The sequence below is a fragment of the Athene cunicularia genome (assembly GCF_003259725.1).
Source record: "Athene cunicularia isolate RWA chromosome 1 unlocalized genomic scaffold, athCun1 chr1_part1, whole genome shotgun sequence".
In the NCBI taxonomy this organism is placed as follows: domain Eukaryota; kingdom Metazoa; phylum Chordata; class Aves; order Strigiformes; family Strigidae; genus Athene; species Athene cunicularia.
In genome coordinates, this window is record NW_020799091.1 from 94,060,713 (window position 1) to 94,083,382 (window position 22,670).

At 48.9% G+C, this 22,670-nt stretch overlaps 1 protein-coding gene across 1 annotated transcript in view; it reads left to right on the forward strand.

The window, feature by feature from the left end:
* The first annotated feature begins 686 nt into the window (after positions 1–686).
* The window catches only part of LOC113478884 (cystathionine beta-synthase-like), a 28,875-nt gene continuing 6,891 nt past the window's right edge, over positions 687–22,670 (forward strand). Inside the window, exons 1-13 of the mRNA XM_026846418.1 lie at positions 687–800; positions 5,243–5,379; positions 5,602–5,629; positions 5,674–5,721; positions 7,127–7,281; positions 10,895–11,001; positions 13,459–13,593; positions 15,027–15,106; positions 16,336–16,467; positions 17,747–17,816; positions 19,090–19,181; positions 20,314–20,439; positions 21,474–21,558. Of these exons, the coding sequence (XP_026702219.1) occupies positions 687–800; positions 5,243–5,379; positions 5,602–5,629; positions 5,674–5,721; positions 7,127–7,281; positions 10,895–11,001; positions 13,459–13,593; positions 15,027–15,106; positions 16,336–16,467; positions 17,747–17,816; positions 19,090–19,181; positions 20,314–20,439; positions 21,474–21,558 (1,309 nt within the window). The remainder of the gene's footprint in view (positions 801–5,242; positions 5,380–5,601; positions 5,630–5,673; positions 5,722–7,126; positions 7,282–10,894; positions 11,002–13,458; positions 13,594–15,026; positions 15,107–16,335; positions 16,468–17,746; positions 17,817–19,089; positions 19,182–20,313; positions 20,440–21,473; positions 21,559–22,670) is intronic.

Genomic DNA, 22,670 nt, shown 5'->3' on the forward strand with positions numbered 1-22,670 from the left:
CCTGACATCCTATCAAGCCCTAGCATGGAAGCTTTCGACTGCTTTGACAAAGCCATTTTGTTTATTAAACTACATTGGAGGATAAAACGTGGCTTTCCTCCCACTTGGTACAGTAGAATGAGGAACATTTTAAAACCAGATTGTCTCCTCTAGGAGAAAAATTCACCAGAGGGACGGCTCTGTGGTCATGAAAGATGTCTCCTTCCAAGCACCCAGAAGTAAAACATGAATGCTGCATCCCTTCCGACCCTGCTGGGATGGGCACTGTGAAACTGCCTCTGCAAAGAGTCTTGATGATGATGCTTTAAACTCAGAGGCCCTCTCCCTGTGCATGGGCATGAACTCTACTGTTACACCATCGTGTGAGAGCCAGGAGCCGTCCTGGTGCTCTTGCCTCGGTCGCTCCCTGTGCCTCCCTCTTTTTATGACCAGCTGGCCAGTTCTCTCCAGTCGTTGCTTCCCAGTCCGAGGACACTGCCATTTAGTCAGCGGGATCCCGCAGGGTAAAAGCCACAAGGTAACTCTTCAGATAGAGGACAGGGCAGTGCAAGCCTGCTGTGGAATAAACAGCTGTGCGATGTGCTCTTGTGTTTTTTCAGGTTAGTAATCCTTAAACACAGACACTGCAGAACAGCAAGGTAAGATTAAGTACGCACAGGCCACATTTTCATTAGGTGCAACAGGCTATGAAGCGCCAGGTGTCTGGTGTGGACTGGAAGCATGACAAGGGTGCCAGTGAAAACCCCAGTCAGACCCCACAGACCAGCTCCTCCTCTGCCCTTAAACCAGGCACAGACAAAGTAGGAAAACCCATCTCAAAACACCTGCTGTCCTCACCTGCCAGGGGCAAAACTGGCTGCATGACTGCCCGTAAGACTGGTGATGCCAAACAGTCAGACTGCATAGCAGCTCTGGCGGTGGTGGGCAAATTACCCGAGCATTTGGATAAAGTTTAGTAAGCTTTTATCTCACCCAAAGAAAAGGGCATGGGGAAATTTTTCAAAGTCCCCAAACTTGTCATTTCGATCTTTTGTGAAGAAAATATTTCATTAAAAAAAAATTTTGTTAAACCAAGTATTTTATTTCAAAATTATCTTCTGTCCTTCCAAATGTGCATCCATATGTCTGTTTAATTTAGACTGAAAAGATCTCAATTTCTTGCAGTTTGGTCACTGAATCTTATTTTTTACTGTGTCTTCTCTTCGAGCTGCTTCAGGAGGTAGCCAGGAAGGGGTGGCTGGGTTATTCTGTAACTGCAACCTCTTTATGAGAGACCTGCATGCTCTGTGTCACATCAGATAGCCCCCAAGATTTTCCTACAATGGATTACCTCTGGCAATGTTTTCCAGAGAGTTCATTTATTGCAAAAAGACCAAAGGTAATGTCATTCCTGTGCTAATACCTACAATAGTTGTGTCTTTGAAAGGTTTAATTCCAAAATAAGCAGTCCAATAAGCCTTATTCTCACCTGATGAGCTGAATAGTGGTGAAATTTCCTTTGTGACTGTGTTTTGGGGGAACATGGCCCCAGTCTGGGGCCCAGCTGTGGGAAGAAGTGGGGGAAGGAGGGACTGAAATTCCCATGGGCTTTTCCTCTTCCAGTAAATCTTCACCCAGTTAATTTCCTAATTGCCCAGCCAGCATTTGGGAATTGCTGCAGAGCAGAAGCTGTTTGCTGCTTTTGGCTGATTTGAGTGCAGTGGCATGAGGAGTGGGAGCTAGCACAAGAGAGAGGTTTAGGGCTGGAGGTGGTGTGGAGACTAACCCTGGGTTCCCAGAGGACACGGGGAGTCCATATCAGACAGCACCTAACATAATATGTAATTTCTGTCGTTGCTTATGCCTGATACAGCGAGGCACATGCTGACACAGACAAGCCAGGTTTAAGCAGCACGTTAAGTACGAGACACAAAATCAGATCAGAAACAAAATTCTAAAACCACCACAAAATTGCTGAGGGGTGGGTTGAGAGCACTTCTGAAGATAAGTATGAATTAAAATGCACAATAAATTGCTTATCTTTTTTTTATACCCCAATCGTTTACTCTCTGAGAGCAATCAGGTGCTGGGCATAATTAGGTGTGGGGCAGGACCCAATCAGCGTCCCCCCGCAGAGCGCTTACCGCTGCTCATTGGCGTCCCTGGCCACTGGGCACATATAAGCTCAGTGCTGGAGCACAGCGGAGGCATTCGGCTGATACACTGAATGTGGTAAGTATGGCTTATCTATTACTGAACACACTGCTTTTTTTTTTAATGGCAGACTGGAGGGGAGTCATGCCTACTAACCAGGTAATTTTGTTGCCGTGGAGAGGCTTGAAAAGAGGAGGAATCTGGTAGCCCCTGCTTCTCATCATGTTCAAAGGTTGACTCTGATCTGGGGAGCGTCTGCACTTTCAGCAAGATCTGAATAAATCTGAAAACTGGGGAGGTTCTGGCTTTATGCTACAAGGTCAGTCAGGTGGTGGAGCAGGTTGTCTGGAGAGCTTGTGCAGTCTCCATCCTTGGAGTTTTTCAAGACCCAAGAGGACAAAGCCCTGAGCAACCTGAGCTGAACTTAGTGCTGAGCCAGCTTGGAGCAGGAGGCTGGACTGGGGACCTCCCAAGGTCCCTTTCAGCCTGAGTGACTCCGTGATTCTGTTAAACTGATGTTGCATTTGTCTTGCTCAGTGACAGTAATACCATTTATTTAAAATAAAGCAAGAAAATGGCATTTTACTTTGTCTGGGACAAGTTCATATGTAACTCTGCCCGGCTGAGTTAATCTTATTTTCCTTCAGTCTACTTAATGAGTGTCTTGATTTTCTTCTTTTTGAAGTTATCAGTGCATTCTGATAACCTAATAATTGCAATCTCCTATCTGCAAAGTACTCTATAAACATTAGCCTATGCTCTTTGTCATATATTTTCAGTAAGTGGCAGCAGCTGCAGAACTACGTGTTAGCACGCCCAGTCTCTTGGCTTGCTTCCCAGCTCCAGTGGATATTTCCATTTATCCTTTGTCCGGTCTTGTGCCATCTCAAGCTTCTTAATTTAGAAGGCAGTAACAGGGCCGTTGCAGGACACCTACAATAGGTCAGATGTATTTGATGGTTGATCAGATGATAGCTGAAGCTTCAGTCAGTGGTTAGGGGGAGTACTGGGACATAGGTTAAGAGTTTTGGTAATGAAGAGAGAACGTATCTTTGCTTTGTGATATAAGGTGACTTGAAACTGCACTGGAGGCAGCGTGGGAACGTGTTTGCACTGGACATTGTTCCTCTCAGCCATCCTTGGCCGCAGTCAGACCATCCCCGGTGGCCCCATGCCCCATTCTGCTCACACTTCCCACCCAACCTGTGTGTTCATGGAGTGCAAGTGCTGAGACCATCAGCAGGGCAGAAGCTTGCTGGTGTCGTGTCAAGGCTTCTCAAAGATACGGGAAAGTCAGATTCTTCCCATCCTTTGATACCATTTCAGGTCACTTGTTGTCTCACATAGATAGTACTGGGGTTCCCACATTTCAGGCATTTTTTTAAGGTTACCTTCAGAACCACAGTGGTTTTAGACATATCTTAATCTAAATATGAATCCAGACCCTGGGCACAGCCATGCAGAGGTTTTAGAATGACTCATAACTGGAAGGACATCTGTGTAGTCCTGCAGCACCACATCAGGAATTAACCAATGCTTGAAGAGATAGTTGAGAAATCCTCCAGTAGAGAAGAATGTAGATGTTGACCTAGTCAAGGGCCAGGTCTTGTTTCTTTGTTCTCTGGGCATCTAGAAAATACATTTGCATACACTTTGGGTGAGCAAACAAATGAAAACTCCATTCTTGCCATTTTTTTATGTCAGATGTTAAGGGACCTGAACACAATGAGCAGAATGCAACCTTATTTTAGAAGGTGTAAAGCCAGTAATACTTTTCCTTCCATGAAGTCCTCCTGCACCAGCTGCCTCAGCATGCCATGCTGCCTCCAACCCTTGGCTTTAGGGCCAGGTTGGCTGCTCCTGGCAGGGGCAATGCTGGGGCCTGTGCCACTTCTTGGCAGTGGCAAGGGAGGTGCTTGGATGCTGCCATTCCCAGGTGGGTGCCTAAGGGGGCATCAGGGTGCTCCTGAGCCCCCGCAGAGGTCACCCACCTTCACTCAGGGCTTGGCAGGTGTCCATCCCTGCAGCTGGACCCATGGTGTTGCCTTCCCTTGTGCTCAGGTGAAACATGTAGTGGCTCTGGGGCCACTGCCCTGAAGTGGGGGTGCAAACCTCCACCTGGAGGGTGGCCAGTGGCACAGGGCCCTCTCTGGCAATCCCTGCAGCTCGATGTCACTCCTGCAGCTCCACCGAGCTGCCCCATGGAGAAATATGGGTCACACGTAGTGTGTCCACGCAGCTGGGGCTGGAGGGGAGAGGGAGCTTGTGCGAGGCCCTGCCGCCAGTGCTGGCCTCCCCCAGGCCTGGCACCCACGTGCCAGCAAAGGTGGAAAAGACCAGCAGAAGTAGCCCTAATAATTTCAACCTCCTGCCTCTCCTCTCTTTCCACTCCACTGCAGAATAGTTGAGATGGGCATTACCAGGAAAAAAAAAAAAAAAAAAAAGAGAGAAAAAAAATGCTTGTAAAATCTAGTCTGCCAACATTTTGGTTGGTAACCAGTGACCTCAGTTGTGAAAGCATGCTAACTGCCTCAGATACACTGTGGCTTATCTCTTCTTTACCCACAAGCGACTTTTGCTCCTTCCCAGTTAATTCATTAGGTAAACAAGGATTTGCTTGGAGAGATATACTCAAGGCCAACACAAATCCTGGCTTGCAAGGAAATGAACTTTTTTCTTTCCCATTAATCCCTCCTAAAAAGCAACGGGTTTAGCAGTGGTGGGGAAGAGCACTGGGAGGCAAAGTTTGCCAGGAGACATTTTGTCAGCTGCAGGGTCCAAGCTGTTTTGGTATGACTGCCCTCATAGTCTCTCACTGTTTTGTAAGGCTGGAGTCAGTGTTCCCAGAGGAGAAAAGGCAACTCAGTGCCTGGCATGGAGGTGTCCCCGTGTCCCCTGCCTTCTATCCTGCTTCAAGCTGCAGTCACAGGACTAGGCAGTGACATGAAGTTGTTGATCTCCATCTTCAAAGATGTCCTAGGACCTCTGGCTGAGAAGAAAGCTTGGCCACATGCCACAGGCCATTTCAGCCCTCCTCTGCTGCTAGTATAACAGTGTGGTGTATTTCTGTGTTTCAGGGACAGTCTGACACTCGGGGAGTGAACCGCAGCTCCATCCTCTTGGCTGGTGGGGAAACCACCAGGAAAACACGGCACAGACCTCAGATAGTCGTGCTGTGCTGCTTCAAAGAATCTCCTGTCAAGTGGGTGAAACAAGCAAGCGAGCAGAAGGAGAATGGCAGAAATGGTAATTAAGGTCTCCCTTGGACTCACATGTCGAGCCACAAATTAATTAGATAATTAAGACCCAGCCATAACAGCGTGCTGGCTGCGTGCCTGGCTGCTGTGACTCAGCTGGTCTTCACAGGTGCTGCAGGCAGCCCGGGTGTCTGGGGGACAGAGCCATGGCCTTATGGCCTGGAATGAAGATGATGCTCTGCAGACCTGTTCACCTCCTCTCTCTGTGCAGTGCACGTTGGCGCCAGCATCCTCCTGCAGTAGCTAGAGTTCATTCCCACATCCTCTCCCCTCCACGTGGCAGCAGGGCTGGTCCTTCTGCAGGCAGTCCTCTGTGTTTAGAAACGTAGAGGTATTTCTTCTTTGTGTCACTGGTTTGGTTCTATCAAATTTCAAAATTATGTCTTTGGTCTTAATCCAAAGTTAAATGTAGAAAGAGGGTCCAATATCATGCCCTTGAGAATTTCTACTACAGTGAAGTTAACGAGAGCATTACACTTGTTCTAATAGTAAAATGCACCACCACGGTAGTGTAGGAAGATAGGACAGGCTATGCTGCAACAAGCAGGTTAATACCAACTTTCAGCATCAACTGAAGTAAGACACAAGTCTCCAACCATGATCCTACTGAGCTGCGAGGTCCCTTTACTCAGCAAAGGCTGAATCAAGACACATTCATTCTGTGAACAAGCCAGAAAAGAAACTTTCAGTTACCAAAATCATGTGTCTTTTCTCCATGTGGCTGGTTTCCTTAGCACAAAAGGTTGGCTGATGAATTGCAGAGCGGGTTACACCAGAGGGGGTCACACCAAAGCTCCACGTAACCCTTGTTTCTGCTATTGGTCAGTAGCAGATGCAGAGAATAAACTATAAAACCAAACCCCTCCTTTTCTCTGTAAATGCACCAGCGATAGAGAAACCAGCACAGCACACAGAGCACAGGTACCATCAAGGCCAGTGTGTTTAAGAGCCATTAATGAACTCAACCTTTGCAAACTTGCTTTACTCTTTTCTGGTTCCACTTCTACCTGCTGCACTCCTATGGTTGTTCCTGATAATTTCATTTTGCCTTATTATTCAATGCTGAGAAGCAAAAAAGTGTTTCTCGGTCACCTTCTCCAGATCCCCCAGGATTTAAAGCCTGCTTTCACCACTAGTCACCTGTCTCATTTCCAGTCTGACGAATCCTCCTCTAATAAGCTGTTTTACTGTAGAACTCACTCTGTACCCCTGAGCACCTTTGCTGCCCTTCCCTCTTGTTCTGTTTCTATCGATTCTCTCTTTTCCTTTTAATACTCAGATACCCAAGTAGAAGTGTTCTCTGGCCCTTTGAGGCCCACTACCACCATACAAGTATTCTCAAATTATTGCTGGGTAGACTTATCTACAGTTTCTTCACTGCTAGGGTGAAAAATACTGCTCTTGACCAAATAATTAAATGCAGAGCACCAAATTTTCTAGTGGAAGGAATGCTTCGATGTACATTAGAGCAGGGGAAGACTTACTGGAGATGGTGGTCAGGTGATGGTTTACCATGTATGTTGTTCAGTACACTACTCCAAAAAGAGCAGTTTGATGCATCTGTAGAACTGGGTTTCTGATATGCCACTGTAGGGATGCCCCATGCAGGCTGGTCGCCCTGCTTTCACACCCAAACAGGGAAGTCGTTCCTTGCCTTCAGCAATTATTGCCCAGGTGCTTGCCTGCCTGCTTGTCCTCCTGGGTGACTGTGGGTCTCTATTTCTACAACACAGGAGCTGACCAACACGTGTCTGCTTGTGAATGGCAGTTGTGTGGGAAGTCAGGAAAGCAAAGCCGACAACAGCACGTGGATTCTTCCCAACTTGCCCAGTAAGTGCACATGGACAGCTGCAACGCCTGCCACCAAGTCTCCACATTCCTGTATGCCCTTGTAAGTAATTCTTTCATGCTGGTTATTTCAGAGTGCGGACAACTTGCTGTCTTTTTCTGAAGTACTACTGTTACACCAGGATGGTCAAGTCAGTAATTTGACAGTATGTTACATTAACGGTGGTTTGTTTTCCAGGAGGCAAAACCCACCTACTTTCTCCTCTCCAGGAAGCACTTTCTCACTCCCTTTATGTGGCTGGCTGTGGCTGGCTGTGGCTGGCTCAAGACTCAGTTATGTGTTTCCCAGCACACATTTGAAAGTGTCTGCTAGTTTGGGATATCTCATTTTAGAAGAATTAAGATGAACATATTTTAGAGGTAGATTTCAACCAGGGACTTGTACGCTTCCGCAAAGTGGACTCCAGGATGTCTGGTGTACAGAAGCGAAGGCACTCCCAGCTGCTAGGCACTCAAGGAGGTGCAGCAATGGCTCTTCTGGCTACAGTGTAAGGCATGCATACAGCCCAAAGCTGTTGCACCCATCTGTTGTACAGCACAGGCAGTAGCAGCCATACATTCATGTGCAGTGGGTTTCCTCCCAGGGTAAGATAAGCCTGCCAAAGTGCCCAGACTAGACTAGACAAGACGTGCTTTAATGGCCCGGCAAACCAGATCCAGACGAGCTATTAAAGATAAGGCTGTCCTATAAATGTCAAGGGAACTGCGGTCACATCCCTGCTGTGCTAAAGACGTAAAACATAAATTCAGCTCCAGCACGTGAGGAACTGGAGCCCATGGGAGGTGCGGCACTGCTCCGCGTGGATGCCTGCCTGCCTGTGGGAGCTTTGTACAGCATGCCAGGCAGGACACGGCCGGAGCACAGCCACCAGGCTGTTGCTTCTGGGTCTGGCCCATGAAGGAGGTAGGAGTGGGCTGCACAGCCTCAGAGCTGACCCAGCAAACATGCATCCAGGCACTCACCCAGTAAATTCCCTGTGTCTCAAGATAGGATCATCTCTTTCTAGTGAAACTTTTTTTTTTTTTTTTCCCCCCCTCAGTTACCATGCCGAGCAGGATAACAGCCTTGGTTTTTAGTAATTTAGCATCAGGGTGACATGGGGCAGCAAGGCAGGGCTTGTGCCAGGGCCCATCCCACCCCCCAAGTCAGGAGCTGGGCAGCCAGGGAGGTCACCAGGGCAGCCACAGCCCCAGGCATCGGGCACCTCCCTGGGGATGGGGTCTGGCTGAGGGGGCCCATGTGGTGTCGCTGCGGCAGGAACTGAAACATAACTCCAGTACAGCAGTGAGGAAAATACGCTAGGACATGTCACGCTGTTTCTTTTACTTTGCAGCAGTGTGCGGAGGGGGGTGTTCGGTTTCTCTGCTCTGGGTAAAGCACAGGTGGCAGCCAGTGTAGCCAAAATCTCTGGACTGATTCCCATGTGAAAACTGATTGAGTTTTGGTGGTAGAAGCAGAGGATGGGAGTGAAGGGAGAAGAAAAGATGTTATTTTAATTAAGAATATTAATTATTTAAATTTTTCCAAAGATACAGGGGTAAACTAGTTCTGATATCCCTTAAGCCAATTCTGACCTTCTAAACCCTCAGTAAGAATCGCTTCATTTGCCAGGACTGTTTTTCTCCTGGACACCTTATGGAATAACACGCCATGACCAAAAGCAGGAATCTTTGAGAAAAACCATCCTTGTCCACTGCAATTCTGAACTGATACTAGCAGCTGCAGAACCAGAGTGTCCCCACCACATCCTTTAGAAGGCATTTGCCAGAGATCCTTGTGTCCCCAAAGATTTGCTGCCTTCAAGGCACATGCACAGAGCTCATGCAGCTGGGGAAGGAAGCCGACCATGTTACTATTATTTTTGTAGTAAAAGATGGCAGGGATTGGGAAAGGAATTTGATAGGAACTGCAGAAAACTTATCCCAGAGTGAGAGAAAAGCTATTCTTTTTAGGGGGTGGTAGCTAGTTGCAGTGCAAAAGAGCAGTCCAGTTCCTCTTTGCCACCTTCGCCCTCCCATCAAGGCTTACCCAGGCATGCAAGGCAGCACAGGTTGCCTTCCCCATTCCCCTCCCCTCACCAGGCTCCATCACTGCAGACCTTGGAGCTGCACAGCACCTCACTGTGCCACATCGCCTCTTGCTGGGGTTCAAAGGGCACAGTAGCATCTTGTTTACAACAATTACTAGCTGAAGGTAAATAAATGGGCTTGCTTTCTTCTCTTGACGACTTCCAGCAATCTAGATTTGTAATGTAATATGCAGGTCACTCTCTTGAAAGCCAAGCTCTACTTAAAAGCTGCCTGAAGGAGCTGGAGTCTCCTCGTGCCATGGCTCAACTTCACTGAAATCCCTGAGCATTCTGGTGGCTTTTAGAGCAGATGGAAAATGGCTGCAGCTGTGGGGGAACCTCATTTATTGAGTTATTGCCTCACATTTACCAGCACTCAATAGAGGTTGAGATGTGCGCAGTTACACTTTCCATGGAGGGAGAGGTAGTAACAGCATCATTTCGGATTCATACTCCATTATTTCTGGGCTTGAGATGTAAGGAGGCTGGCTCCTTCTGGTAGTAAAGACCTGCACTAAACCACTACCCCTGTACTCTTGCAAAGCAAAAAGTGTTTATATCATGCTTGCAAAACCTGGAAGGAGGTGTGTGTGTCTTTCAGTAAATCAGCATGTCAACCCTGCACCATATGGACTTTCTGTCAGCAGACAGCCATCTGCCCGGCTGTGATAGCAGACAAGGATAACTTGGGTTCAAGGTTCAAAGGATGATAGTAGGCGAGAGCTGTTCAAAGGAGAGCTGAGCAGTTTGGGGGTGGGGCTTTGTCACCCCACTCAAGAGAGCGGTGTGCTGGCTATCAACCAGGGGCAGTACATTTGTGGCCCCAATAAACACAGCCCTCATCAGTCTTTTCCCTCCATCTTTTAAAAAGTGTAAGGACACGAGTTCCCTGGCTGCATAGCACGATGAATTCAGCTCTGTGTTGTGCAAACAGGTCTTTTTCATTCTGATTGCAATTGCTGCGACATGGTTCTTGGCTTCTGTTGGAGTCTGACAGAGACTAGCAAAACTGGGAGGCTGGATTGCACTGATCCAAGAGCTTTTTTCAATTAATTGCCAAAAACCCCTCCAGAGTCCTCTGTGGCTTGGGCCTTTCTGATGGCTTGGAGCCACTCTTGCAAGTCTGTGAGTCCTGGCCAGGCAAGTAACAGAGATAGCTGAAAATGTGAAAAGCAGAAGTGGTGTTGGGTAGGACAGAGAAAAAAGGGGGAGTCTTGTGTTGTGCATGGTCCTCCTGCTTTCTCACCCACTACATAAAATCCTGAGGCTTGTCAGCTCTTCTCACTTCATTGAGTTATAGTCCTGGCTCAGGGCCTTGCAGAACAAGACAGTTCAGAAAAGCCCTGAAAATTAATTATCTTATTTTTTATGCAAAAGAATTAATAATTCTCTGTAAGAGTGATGGAAAACCATAACTAGCTCCTGTTGACATTAATTGTTGATGGGAAACTTTTCTCCTTGGAGTTGGGGTGTCTCTCAGTGGCCTTGATAAAGTTGCTGAAACCTCACTCAGATTTTATCTTGGTTCATGTTGCATGACAGTTGCTTTGATTTGACTTTTTTTTTCACCTCTCTGCATTATTTCAGGCCAGAAGAAACAAAGATCTTGCCCAACATCCTGAAGAAAATTGGCTGCACCCCAATGGTCCGAGTCAACAAGATTGGGAAGTCCTATGGGCTCAAGTGTGAGCTCCGTGAGTGTCCCCTTTCCACCCGGTTTTTCCGTGCCACGAGGTGAGGGTGAGGGGCGGTGTTGGAGGGGGGCTTCGGAAGAGTCTCTGTGGAGAGCAAGGACAGATGGGGAGGGCCAGATGTGGCACGTGTTGGGTACTCATGCTTATTAGGTTATACTACAGTCATTTGTCAGACCAAACAGGATGATTTCAAGCTGCAATGAGCAGGGACCTATTGGTAGTGGAGGCGTCTCTCCTAAATAACTGCAGCATAAGCCCAGAGCAGAGCTGGTCTGAATTTGAGGATGGGCAGATAACATCATGCAGCACCTGGGGTAGCATGTGGCGTGCCCAAGAGAGACTGGCCAAGCCTTCCCAAAACGTGGTGGCTGGGATGGGGCGATGGGCATGGCAGGACTCCTGCAGCCTGCCTGGGCAGAGGGAGCAGCTTGGGCTGCTGGGGACACACACCAGCACAGCCCCTGGCCACCAGACATTGCTCCCATGCAGGGGTCACCTGCTCTGCTGTGGCACCTCCATTGGGTCAGCTGGAGCCGGGCCAGGCGCTGCCTGTCTGCTGCATCACTGTCACAGGGGCAGTGACAGCCTCTCTTGGGGACCTTCCTAAAAGGCAGCCCCAGGCAGAGCAGTGGGGACTGCAGACAGCTGGGTTTATCAACCATATGCATGCCAGCCTCTGGTGCTAAAAGCCAGGCCAAGGCACTGGCTGCTGGGCCAGGTTTTCCAGCAGGACCCAAGCCCTCCCCTGAGGGGATGTTAGCATAGCGCTGGTGCCGTCTCATACAAGGGTTACTCTTAGCCTGCTCACCTACAGAAATAAGGATGATACGATCAGGCTGTCTCTGTATATATGGACTTTTCAGTCTCCTTTCCTGTAATTTTTAACCCTATTAATTTCAGCCAAATTGGGCAGAAGGACAGTAAGATTCAGGCAGTAAGGTTCATGAGTGTCACATAGCTGGGTAGGAAGGAGATTTGGCGAGCACTCATGCTCAGTAGAAGGGCACAGCGGGACCCTGTGGTCCTGTGTGGCAACAGGGAATCCACCTGGCAGCCAGCCTCTGTGGGCACACAGCCGCATGGAGCATGCAGTGCTCTTTGACCAGATCCCCTCTCAGGGTCTGGGATCCTCAGGCCCCTAACCCTGCAACCTCTATGCTGCACTGCTTCTCGCTTCCCAGAATGAGGCCTCAGGGAATGGTAGGGGAAAGTGGACGGAGGTGGCAGAGGTGGGAGGATAGGTCTGCGGTGTGGGGTCCCCCTCTGAAGCAGTCTGTGCCTTGGAGGATGTCTGGCTGGGGAAGGAGCCTAACGGGAGCGCAAACAGCAGCGGGGAGGCCGGGCAGACCCTGTTTGCTGGGATGGTGTCTCCCTCCCCTGGCACAGGAGGGAAAGGAGAGCAGGACAGGCAGAGTGGCTGCATGGTACTACCCTCTGAGCTTCAGGTCAGCACAGAACCTTTTACCAAGAAAATATAAGAATGCTTGCAGCAGTGATGTGTCAAGGAAGCAGATATGGTGGGACGCAATTACCTTGTAATCTCTGTGCCTCCAGGAATCTCTCGAGTAGCTGAAGTTTTGGCAGTTTGGCATTCTAAAATGCAATGATGAGCATAAGATTTTTTTTACCCCGCTGTTGTGGCTGCTCAAGTGTTGGGTTGATTTGTCAGCCTGAAGTAGCTGTCTCTGCTAGGATAAAGTGAATGATACCCCAAAAGCACACACTTCTTCCTGTTGTCTGTAAATCAGACCTCAGTACCATCAGTTCAGATGTAGATGCTCATCAAAACCCTGGTGCAAAGAGTCCTGCCCTGAGCGTTAGCAGTGTGGAAAGCCTGATTAGGAACAGAGTTTGAGTGAACCTTGGGAAGTCTCCATTACTTGGGGTTTGGTAGCTTGGCTAAGAAAGCATAATTTTGGATGACACCTGAAAGTACCTTTTCTATTGTTTTTCTTTATGGCACCCCATTCAGGACTACAAATCATCCCTACAGAAGGGCACGTTTTTAGATACCTAATAATAACAAGCTTCCATGCCTCAGGAAAGACCATGAGACCTTGATGTTAACCCTGACAGTGCCTTGCTCAGAGAAATGTCCTCGAGGCAGGGCAGCAAGGTGTATCATACTGGTGTGGGGTCTTCCACCTAGAAATCACTCTATGTCCAGTTGATTTTAGACCCATTCTGGACTTACCAGACCTTCTCACTGCCTTCAGGGTGCTGCAGGTAGATGAAACATGGGGAAAGATGAACTATGGGCAGGTACACTTGTGGGTAATCCCATGACAAGCTGTGGCACCCTGTAAGCAGATGGTGGTTGTGCTCCCCTGAGCAAAGGACCATCCCGCAGGGGAGGAATGGGTGTCCTCAAATGACTACATTGAGGGCTGGGGGATCACGGAACTGGTGCTCCCGGCTGAAGCCTGTCCCTGATGGATCCTCCCTTTTCATTTCTAGTGGCAAAATGTGAGTACTTCAATGCAGGAGGCAGTGTGAAGGACCGCATCAGCCTGAGGATGGTGGAAGACGCAGAGAGAGCTGGGATTATAAAACCAGGAGACACACTGATTGAACCCACTTCAGGAAACACAGGTGGGAAGGGCAGGGATGCTCCCTCTGACCCAGGGGTGCCTGGGCAGGGTGGTGTTTCCAAGGGGCTGCAGGAGGAACAGGGATTTGAGGAGCTCTTGCACATGCAGTTACAAGGTCAGCTTGGGGCCCTGAAGCTCTGGCTCTGTCCTCCCCTCAGCTCCCCTCTCAGTGGCCGTGGGCATCCTAGGGTACTGAGATGCCCTGATGCTGAAATTCCCAAGGGCCTGCGAGGGTCCCACGAGGGTCCCATGCCTTGACAGGCATGTCTGGCAGGTTATCTTGTGGCAAGGCAAACAGCCTCAGGAGCTGGGGCAACCCCAGGTGTTTTCAGGCGGGGAAGCTCTTGAATTTCAGAGGTTCCCAGAAAGAGTTTCACTGATGGGCTGGAAGAGAAATCATCTGGTTTATTTTCCTTACCACTGTCATCCTGCTCAGGCATTAGATTATGGTGGGGTATGAGATGAAGGAGGAGACCAGAGGAGCCTCTCTCCTCTTTTGCAGCCTGCACAGGACCATCAATGCAAGTTTACATGTCCCTTTGCTGGTCCCTGAACCAGTGTTCCCACCACATGCATGTGCATAGCGTGCTTTCCTGCAAAACAGGCTGTCAAGGGCTCTGGATAGAATTGAGGCCATGTCCCTCACTGTACTCCCCACCTTTCTCTCATGAGCCATGCAGAACGGGGCTCATCTCTAGGAATTTTGCTCCTTACTGTCCCGTTGCTGCAGGTACCTCAAAGCCAGTCCTCCTCGCCCCAGCACCCCCCAGACAAGGGGATGAGGGGACCTGTGTGCCCCCAGGGCTGTTCCCCAGCTGGCTGCACTGGCTCCCTGCCCATCTGGGGCAGTTGGGGTGTCACTGTGCTCCCTCCAGCCTCTTGCCAGGACATGCTGCTCCAACCTCACCTTCCTCCTCTAGCTGGGAGCAGCTGGCTCCATCCATCACCCCCAGTGACGTTGGAGCAGCAGTCCCCTTCACCTGCTCTCCTCAGGGTGACATGTGCAGCTTTGTGTGTGTGTGTGTGTGTGTGTGTGTGTGTCCAACTGAGAGCATTTGAGGTGGAGGGGAAGGCACTCCTGAAGCAAAATTACCTCTCCCCTGTGCTTCAGAAAACAAAGGAAGAGGCTTGGCCCTTGGTGAGGTGAGGAAAGGGGTTCCCAGCCTTGTCATTCTCTCTGTGCCATGCTAACAGACTCCTGGGAGCAAGAGGAATACTGCAGCTCAGCTTTCCTGTTAGCACATCCCCCTGTGCTCCCTGGCACTCCTGGAACATCCCAAGAGGCTCGTGGAGGATGCCCTCACCTATAGCTCATCAGTGAACATTTCTAGGTTATATTCACTGGTGGGAGAGAGGAATGTAGGAAGCAAAGCACGTCGGTCGGCCTTGTCAAATGCTGTTGTCAACCAATTCCCTTTCCTCCCCATCACCTAGGAATCGGGCTGGCACTGGTAGCTGCAGTGAAAGGTTACCGCTGCATCATTGTCTTGCCGGAGAAAATGAGCATGGAGAAGGTCAGAGCTCTGTACAGTAATACCACACAGCCGGGGAACATCTCCTTGCCTGTCTCTCTCTGCCTCTCCCTTTCTAGAGACAGAGTGCCCTCTCCTTTAAAGGGTGATGAACCTTGCTGCACACACTGACATAGCTTTGTAGTTATTCAGAAGATTTCCTCTTGACGAATAAAAAGAACACTGTGATGGCCTGGCTGATTATCTAGAGTCAGCAGTGCAGCTCAGGTCATGTGTTAGACAAACATGGTGCGTGGCTGCAAAGAAATGGAGCAATATCTGCTGTCTGTGAGGGCAAGGGCTGGATGGAGCAGAGGAGAGGCTGGTCCTGTGCTAACTTCCCCTCTGACGTCTGACGTGTCACTTGGTCTCTGTGTCTTTACTGTTTTCTTTAACCTGGAGATGCTTATGATTTTCTGAGCTGCTTTCTTGAGATGATGGAAGTCAAGTCACTTACATGAGAGCTGATGATCAGGTAAAACTGCTATCCCAGAGGTGGCAGAAACTCTGCCTTGGGGATCCAAAAGTCTCACAAACTGCTCAGCTGAACTCATGACAGTGAAGCCAGATCTGGACTCTGACTTGGCTCAAAGTTGAGCCCTTCTCCAAAGCACCACCCTCATTTTAACCTAAATCTCACTTAAACTTAGTCTGGATCAGATGACACCTCCAGCTGCCATGGGCTTCGTCTCCAGGTGCTCCAAGACTCACACATCCTTCTCTTTTGGCCCCTTCTGCCCCCAACAGCCACATCTCCCAGTGGATTAATACCCTAGGGCTGATTTGTAATTGCTCCTTCCCCATGATTCGTGAGAGGAGAGAAGGGACTTGGGGAAAAAACAGCTTTAAGACTTCCTCCTTGCATGCAAGGGCTCAGATCACAGCACATAGGAGATGCTGCTCCCTACCCTGGTTCCCTCTGCCCCTTCCCCCAGGCACCAAGGAGCAGCATAGTGTTACCTACTGCTGCTGTGTCCCCAGCCTGCCCTCCGAGTAGGACAGGGCACGAGGCCAGGCTTTAATCTCTGTGCCAGCTTCAGACAGGAGGCCCTGGGTGCCAGGAGGATGTCAGAGATAGTGTAACTGAGAATCGGACATTGCATCTTCAAATGCTAAATGTCTCCTGCATGCAAAGCTCCTCTGGCATCTGGTGCTGCCATGAGCCCCTAGGTTTGGATTACCATTGCTACGTGGGATCAGTTACGTTACATCTACTCTCTTCCCTCCCAAAGGTCGATATTCTGAAGGCACTGGGTGTTGAAATTGTGAGGACCCCATGCACCCGCTTTGATGCCCCGGAGTCTAACATTCGTGTTGCCTGGAAGCTGAAAAATGAAATCCCAAACTCTCACATCCTTGACCAGGTAAATGCTGTTCCTCCACTGACTCTCATTCCAAACATGGTTTATAGCATGTGCTTCAAGCGTGCTGGTGTTTGGGGGCTTCATTCAAACTGGCAAGGGAGGCAGATTTCATCAGTGTTTTATGGCGTTTGAAACTTAATCACTCCTCTGTAAAGCATGGGGTGACAGAAACAAAATAAGGGACACTTCCAAGCCTGTAATACTTCTGCCAAACCCTGGATGTGGGCGAGGCTGTGTTTTCTTGCACAATTCAAAGACTCCTCAAATTGCTTCAGATTTAACTTTGACCTGAAAAAAAAATTACTTTTTATGCCTGGCTAGCAGCCTCTGTTCTGCCTCAGAAATAATCCTCATGTTGTAAAGGGCAAACACTGATAGTTCACGCCAGCAGTTCCTGCAGCACTGGATCTTGTAGGGGAGGGCACTCCACTGTCTGACCCCGCTGCGGGAAGGCAGCCCTATAGTGAGTAGGGAGCCCCTGTAGTGCAGAGAAGTCAGGGAAACTCTTTCTTTTTAAGAAAAAGGGAGCTCAATGCCTGAATATGCTTTTCAGAAGCAGCCTGATCTATGGGCGTGAACATGGGGCTGCACACATTTCAGTGCTGTACCTGCATACCCCTCTGGTAAATCCCTCTGTACAGGTAGGACAGCTTCTCTGGCCCACAGTTCCCAGCCACCTAACTTGCTGCACTGTCAACCACAAATACCCTTAAATGACAAAGCAGTTCTCAAAATTAGATATAGATGTGATACTTGAAAACAGTTTTCTAATACGGCTTTTGAGGGAAGATTTTTTTTGTTGTTTCCTGAGCTTTTTAGGAGTATTGTGGGGCTGTGTTTTCAACTTTTTTGAGGCAGCAGAAAAAGTTAAAATGTCTCTATTTAAGCAATAACTAAAATAACAAGGAGCTCTCTCCCCTCTGGCAGCTAGGGCTTTGACAAAACCACCAGACTCCACAAAACCTGGCAATGCAGCATATGGGACAGCTGCACCATCCCCACACCGAATAAGCACCAAATGCCAGAGATTGAGTGTTTGTGGGCACATTTAATCTTCTAGTGTGGACAAATTCCACGTGTCCTTTGAAATCTGTCACAAAGTGACACCCAGGAGGAATACCTGTGACCTGGCCTGGCCGGGTTGCAGTCCACCCCTTTGCCAGGGAGAGGAGGGGGAAGTTGCATGCTTTGGGTAAAGCTTGGCAGGAGTTATTGCTAGTTTGGTATTTGACCTACACTTCACACAGTAACTCATGCTGTTCTCTGTTGAAATAAACAGTACAGAAATCCAAGCAACCCCCTGGCTCATTACGACACCACAGCTGAGGAGATCCTGGAGCAGTGTGAAGGTACCGTCTGCGCTGTTGTTTCTATGTGCTGAGGATGTGCAGAGGGCTACAGGCCCCTTTTGAGAGGCTTATTTTACATCATTTATTGACCTAAATGTCTAGAAACAGCCAAAAAGGCACCCTTAATAATACCAACACAGAGAGTGTAGCAACCTCTCATAATTCACTCCAGATACACCTGAGCCTGCAGGGTTTTCGTGCTATGGCCTCCCATTTCAAAAGCCTAAGGGAGGAGACTAGAGGCTTAGCGAATTCAGACTGTATGCAAGGAGGAAGAACCCGTCTCTCAGTGGCTAAAACATCTTTGTGAGCTGTCAGCTGGGAACACAAGATGCCCCTGGAGGCCTCACTGGGGAATATAAATCCACCAGGGCATGGCAGGCTGCATCTGATCCTGCACACTCATTTGCAAATCAAAATAGACAGAAACTTCACAGACTAATGACATTTGATATGACGGCTGTGGGAGGACTCTCCCAGTCCACGTCTGTGCAGATAGAAGTGAAAATTATTGCCAGTATTGGGAGCACTGCACAATGCAAACAGGACTCAAGGGTTTTAACTGGAGACCAGTTATCATAACAGTTAAGCAGTCGGGTAGCAACAGGAACAAGAGACTTCCAGACTCCTCTCCACGACAACATTCAGATTTGCTCCTACTGGCTATCAGCAGTGAATTACAAGTCCCCTTTTCCCACTGCAGTTTCAGCATAAGGCTCTGAAGGCTTGACTCTGATTGTGCTCCTACAAGTCCTAAATCAGTATAATTCTAGCGATGCCAGTGGGGCTACATCTGACCAACATGGGTGCTAGGGCAGAGCTCTGCCATCTCTCCCCATTTCTCCGCTGTGGATGCTAACTCTAGCTAAAAAGTTGTGCCCGCTACTGATAGGTGTTTCTATTCATGTGCATGCTTTGCTTCCACGTGCTGCAGTTTGAAAGGGCTGGAAGTGCTGAGATACTCCCTCCCCCTTAAGCCTGTAGATGCCAAAGACAGAGAAATCATGGAGACCAGTGGGAGATCTGGAGGTCACCTTCAGCCCCCTGTGCTGAGGCAGGATCAGCTGTGCTCAGATCCTGCAGGCTCATCTGAGCTTGTCCACAGGACCATGCTTTGGCCTTTAGCATGACCTCTGCCTATCCTTTCTGCAAACGGGGCTCTAGGAGCCGAGGGGACATGGGCTCTGCATCTGCGCAGGCCCCTGAATAATGGGGAGACCATGCTGGAGACCATGCTGAGTCCCTGCAAGCCTCCCTCTTTCCTGACCTGCAGGCAAGGTCCACATGGTGGTGATTGGGTCTGGTACAGGAGGCACCGTCACTGGCGTTGCCAGGAAGCTGAAGGAGAAGTGTCCGGAGTGCAAGGTAAACCGGGAGGCAGGGCTGCCCGCTGGCAGCCATGGCCCCCCTGGATTTTCCTGCCGTGCTTTTGATTGAGCCTAACCCTCACCTGAGCTAGCAGCTGTTGTCTCCACCTATACGTTTTTTCACAGAGAGCTTGGCTTTTGTTGGAAACAATTTGGTGTTACACTCAGCTTGACCTAGATCCATCTGAGTGCCTTAGAAGTCAAAGGCTCCACAGCCCCATTACTAATGCCATCGTGCCTGGCGCCCTGCCCTTTGCAGGACACTGTCAGACATCCACCACAGAAGTGGCTGGCCCTGCTGACAGCGTTACTGCTCCTGGTTAACCTGCCTGCTGGAAGTTTCTGTTCTGGTGGTTCTGCGGGACATGCAGACTGTGCAAGTGCTTCTTGTCTGCCATTGCAAAAGCCTTCGTGCTTCATGGTTGACACCAGTCATAGATGCTCATTCCGGAGAGCTTGTGCTTCAAGGCAGACTGGAGGCCTGACAGTTACTGCTTCTCAGGTGTAGCCAGTGTGTGAGCCATCCCTGCTCCACCAGAGGCAAACCAAGATGGTGTGGACCCAGCCATGGGAGGACCCGTGCATAAGATTACCTCACCAACTGCTTGAAGCTGCATGTGGAGCAGTGTCACCATCCTTTCTTAAATTGTGTGCTGAGGAAGGCAACCTCAGCCCAGATGTAAAGCTATAAGCAACCAGGATGGTGCCTCTGTCAGCCAGCACAACTAGATCCAGAAAGGATGTTTGTGTAGCTGCAGCTTTCCACAGGTTTGAGCTAGCTGAATGGCTTTGCACTGGAGCAGAGTAAGAACTGCTATCCTAAGGGTTGATCTTTGGAAGTAGCAGGCTCTGCTAAAGGGGTGATGACAAACACCTTGAGAGTGGTAACATTTTAAACCACCAGCCACTTCTGCAGCAGCTGAACACTAGCTAGGATCTATTTAAAAACCCAGTGGGAAACTGTACCCTTTTATCCTGGAAGGTCTCCATGCTGCCAGTGGATAGGAATATTAATTAATATAATGGGAAGGAAAATGTTGCTGATAAGGGCATGGGTAATTTTTCCTGAGTTGTGTTTGACTATTTCTGAGATCCCTTTTTTGGTTTAACAAAACTTCCTTCCCTCAAAGATAATTGGTGTAGATCCTGACGGCTCCATCGTTGCTCTGCCCAGTGAGATGAACAGGACGAACACCACAGTCATTGAAGTGGAGGGCATTGGGCATGACTTTATCCCTACTGTCCTTGACAGATCAGTAAGTAGCCATGTGATGAGAGGCTTCTGTCTGATCTTTGGCTTTGCATCCAGCCTGTTCCCAAGTTCAGAGGTAGCCAGCCAGTTCTGGCACCCAGCTGTGGCCCAGCCCTAAGGCTACTTGTGTACCTTCTTGATGAAAAACGAGCTGTTGTGGGGGGATTGGGACCCAGTACTAAAGCATCTCTCTGAGTAAATCTGGTTATAACTCACCTACAAGGAGAAGGCAAATACAGGAGTAAACGAGGAATATGCCACGGTACCAGGCTCCTCAGCTCAGCCTCACCAATGTTCAGAGCATGCTTCTCACTAGAGTCACACAGAAGAGGTCAGCGCTGAGGCTGTCTTCATCACATTCATGTCTCCTGAGCCTTTGCTGCCGCAGGCACCACACGCACACGGCAGAAACCTTGCACCATTTATGGGCTGGAAGACAAGATCCAAGCCATATAGGACAACAAATCATGAACCTCATACCGCTTCTTGTCAAGTTTCTTCTTGGTGTATCAGTTGCCACCAAGCACAGAGCTTTAAAGCCTTAATTCAAGCTGCCTGTGTTCCCTGGTCTCGATCTTAGAAATGTCCCCCACAGCTTCAGACCTCAGATTCTTTTCTGCTTTCAGTTTTGTGTTAACCACATCTCTGCCGTTGGCACATGACTAGAACTGTGAACTGTTAATAACCCAAAATTCTTTTTGTAGTTGGATCTAATTTTGCCTGGCAAAATCTTGACCACTAGCCTAGCCTAGCCTGGGACATCATGAATGCCACTTGCTCTTCCGCATCCTGATTCTGGACCTGTCAGACATCCCTAACTCTCCAAGGAAAGGGTGCTGGCTGGAAAGACTAGAGTGGGTGCCTGCAAGCAAAGACACACCCCCTGGACCAAGGATGCCCTGACAAATACATTTGCTTTTGTGGAAAGCAGCTCAAAGCTGCCAGATGTTGTAGGCATCAGCATATCAGCGTGCCTCAGAGGGTCAGGACAGCCTGAAATAACACAACCAAGACCCAACCTTCTTGCTTTCTCTTCAGGTGGTTGATCAGTGGTATAAATGCAATGACAGAGACTCGTTCCTCATGTCTCGCAGGCTGATCAGAGAGGAGGGGTTATTGTGCGGTAAGCAGCAATGACAACAATTTCTTCTCTTAACAAACTTTCTGAACCTCATTCTTTTGGGACCAAAATGCTTCGGGGTAGGTGCTCTCTGCATTTTGTGTCTGCTAGGTTAACAGAGCTGAATGGCCAAACTCTGAGCTTGTGTGTAGGTCACCGTAGAGCCTGTAGTCTGGGATCTGACTCACTGGCCACAATAATTATAGAAGCAATAACTCTCCTCTTACGGGAGCACTTTTGCACATGGAACTGGATCTTCAGGCCTAACTCTGCGTGGTGTAGTATTACATGGGCTGAAGAGAGGATTAATGGGACTTGGGGCAGGACAGGTGGGCTAAAACTGTCGCTCTGCTAACAACTCTGTGAGGCTGTACTCTCTGTCGTTGAACAGTTGCCACGCTAGAGGTGCCAGGTTTGGACCAGGACAGTTTGAAAGTAAAGAAAGTGTAAGATGTTCTTACTGAGTATTTCTGCCTGTGCCAACAAGCTGTAAGTGATCCCACCAGCTTTCCAAAATGAACAGGTGCCCCCAGACAAACCCTGCCTGTACCCTAAGAGCCTCTACACAGCATCAGTTTTTCTGCCTTCCCTGCCACCGATCAAATAGCTATAGGTTTGCATCCAGGACCAGACAATAGTAGTCTTGTAGCTACAGATGATAACAGTCCTGAGCGCTCACACCAAGGGAGTTTTGAAAAAGATCAAGCCATTTGTAATGAAAGACTTAAATGTTGATTTAACCTAGCAGGCACAGAGTCACTGTGTTTCAACAGAAACCCCTTGCTGAACTCAACTGTAATTTGTGAATAGCTTCATGTTTCCTGAACTGCATTGTTCAGAGCCTTTCCTCGTTTGTCTGAAAAATGTGACCCAGTGCTAATTAACCTGCTGTAAAATACGTGCTGCCTTGAATGCGGTGTGTAATTGGCACACAGATAGTGGAATGTGTTTGACTTCCAGTAGTCAAACTATTGGTGGAAGAATTGCCTCTGTAAAGCAGGGACCTGCTTTCCCTACGTGCAGCAAACCACATGCGTGCACACAGACACAGGGAGCATTTAAGTCTTCCCATCACGTTGGCCTGGTATTCCAAGCATGAATGTAATGTTTATGGT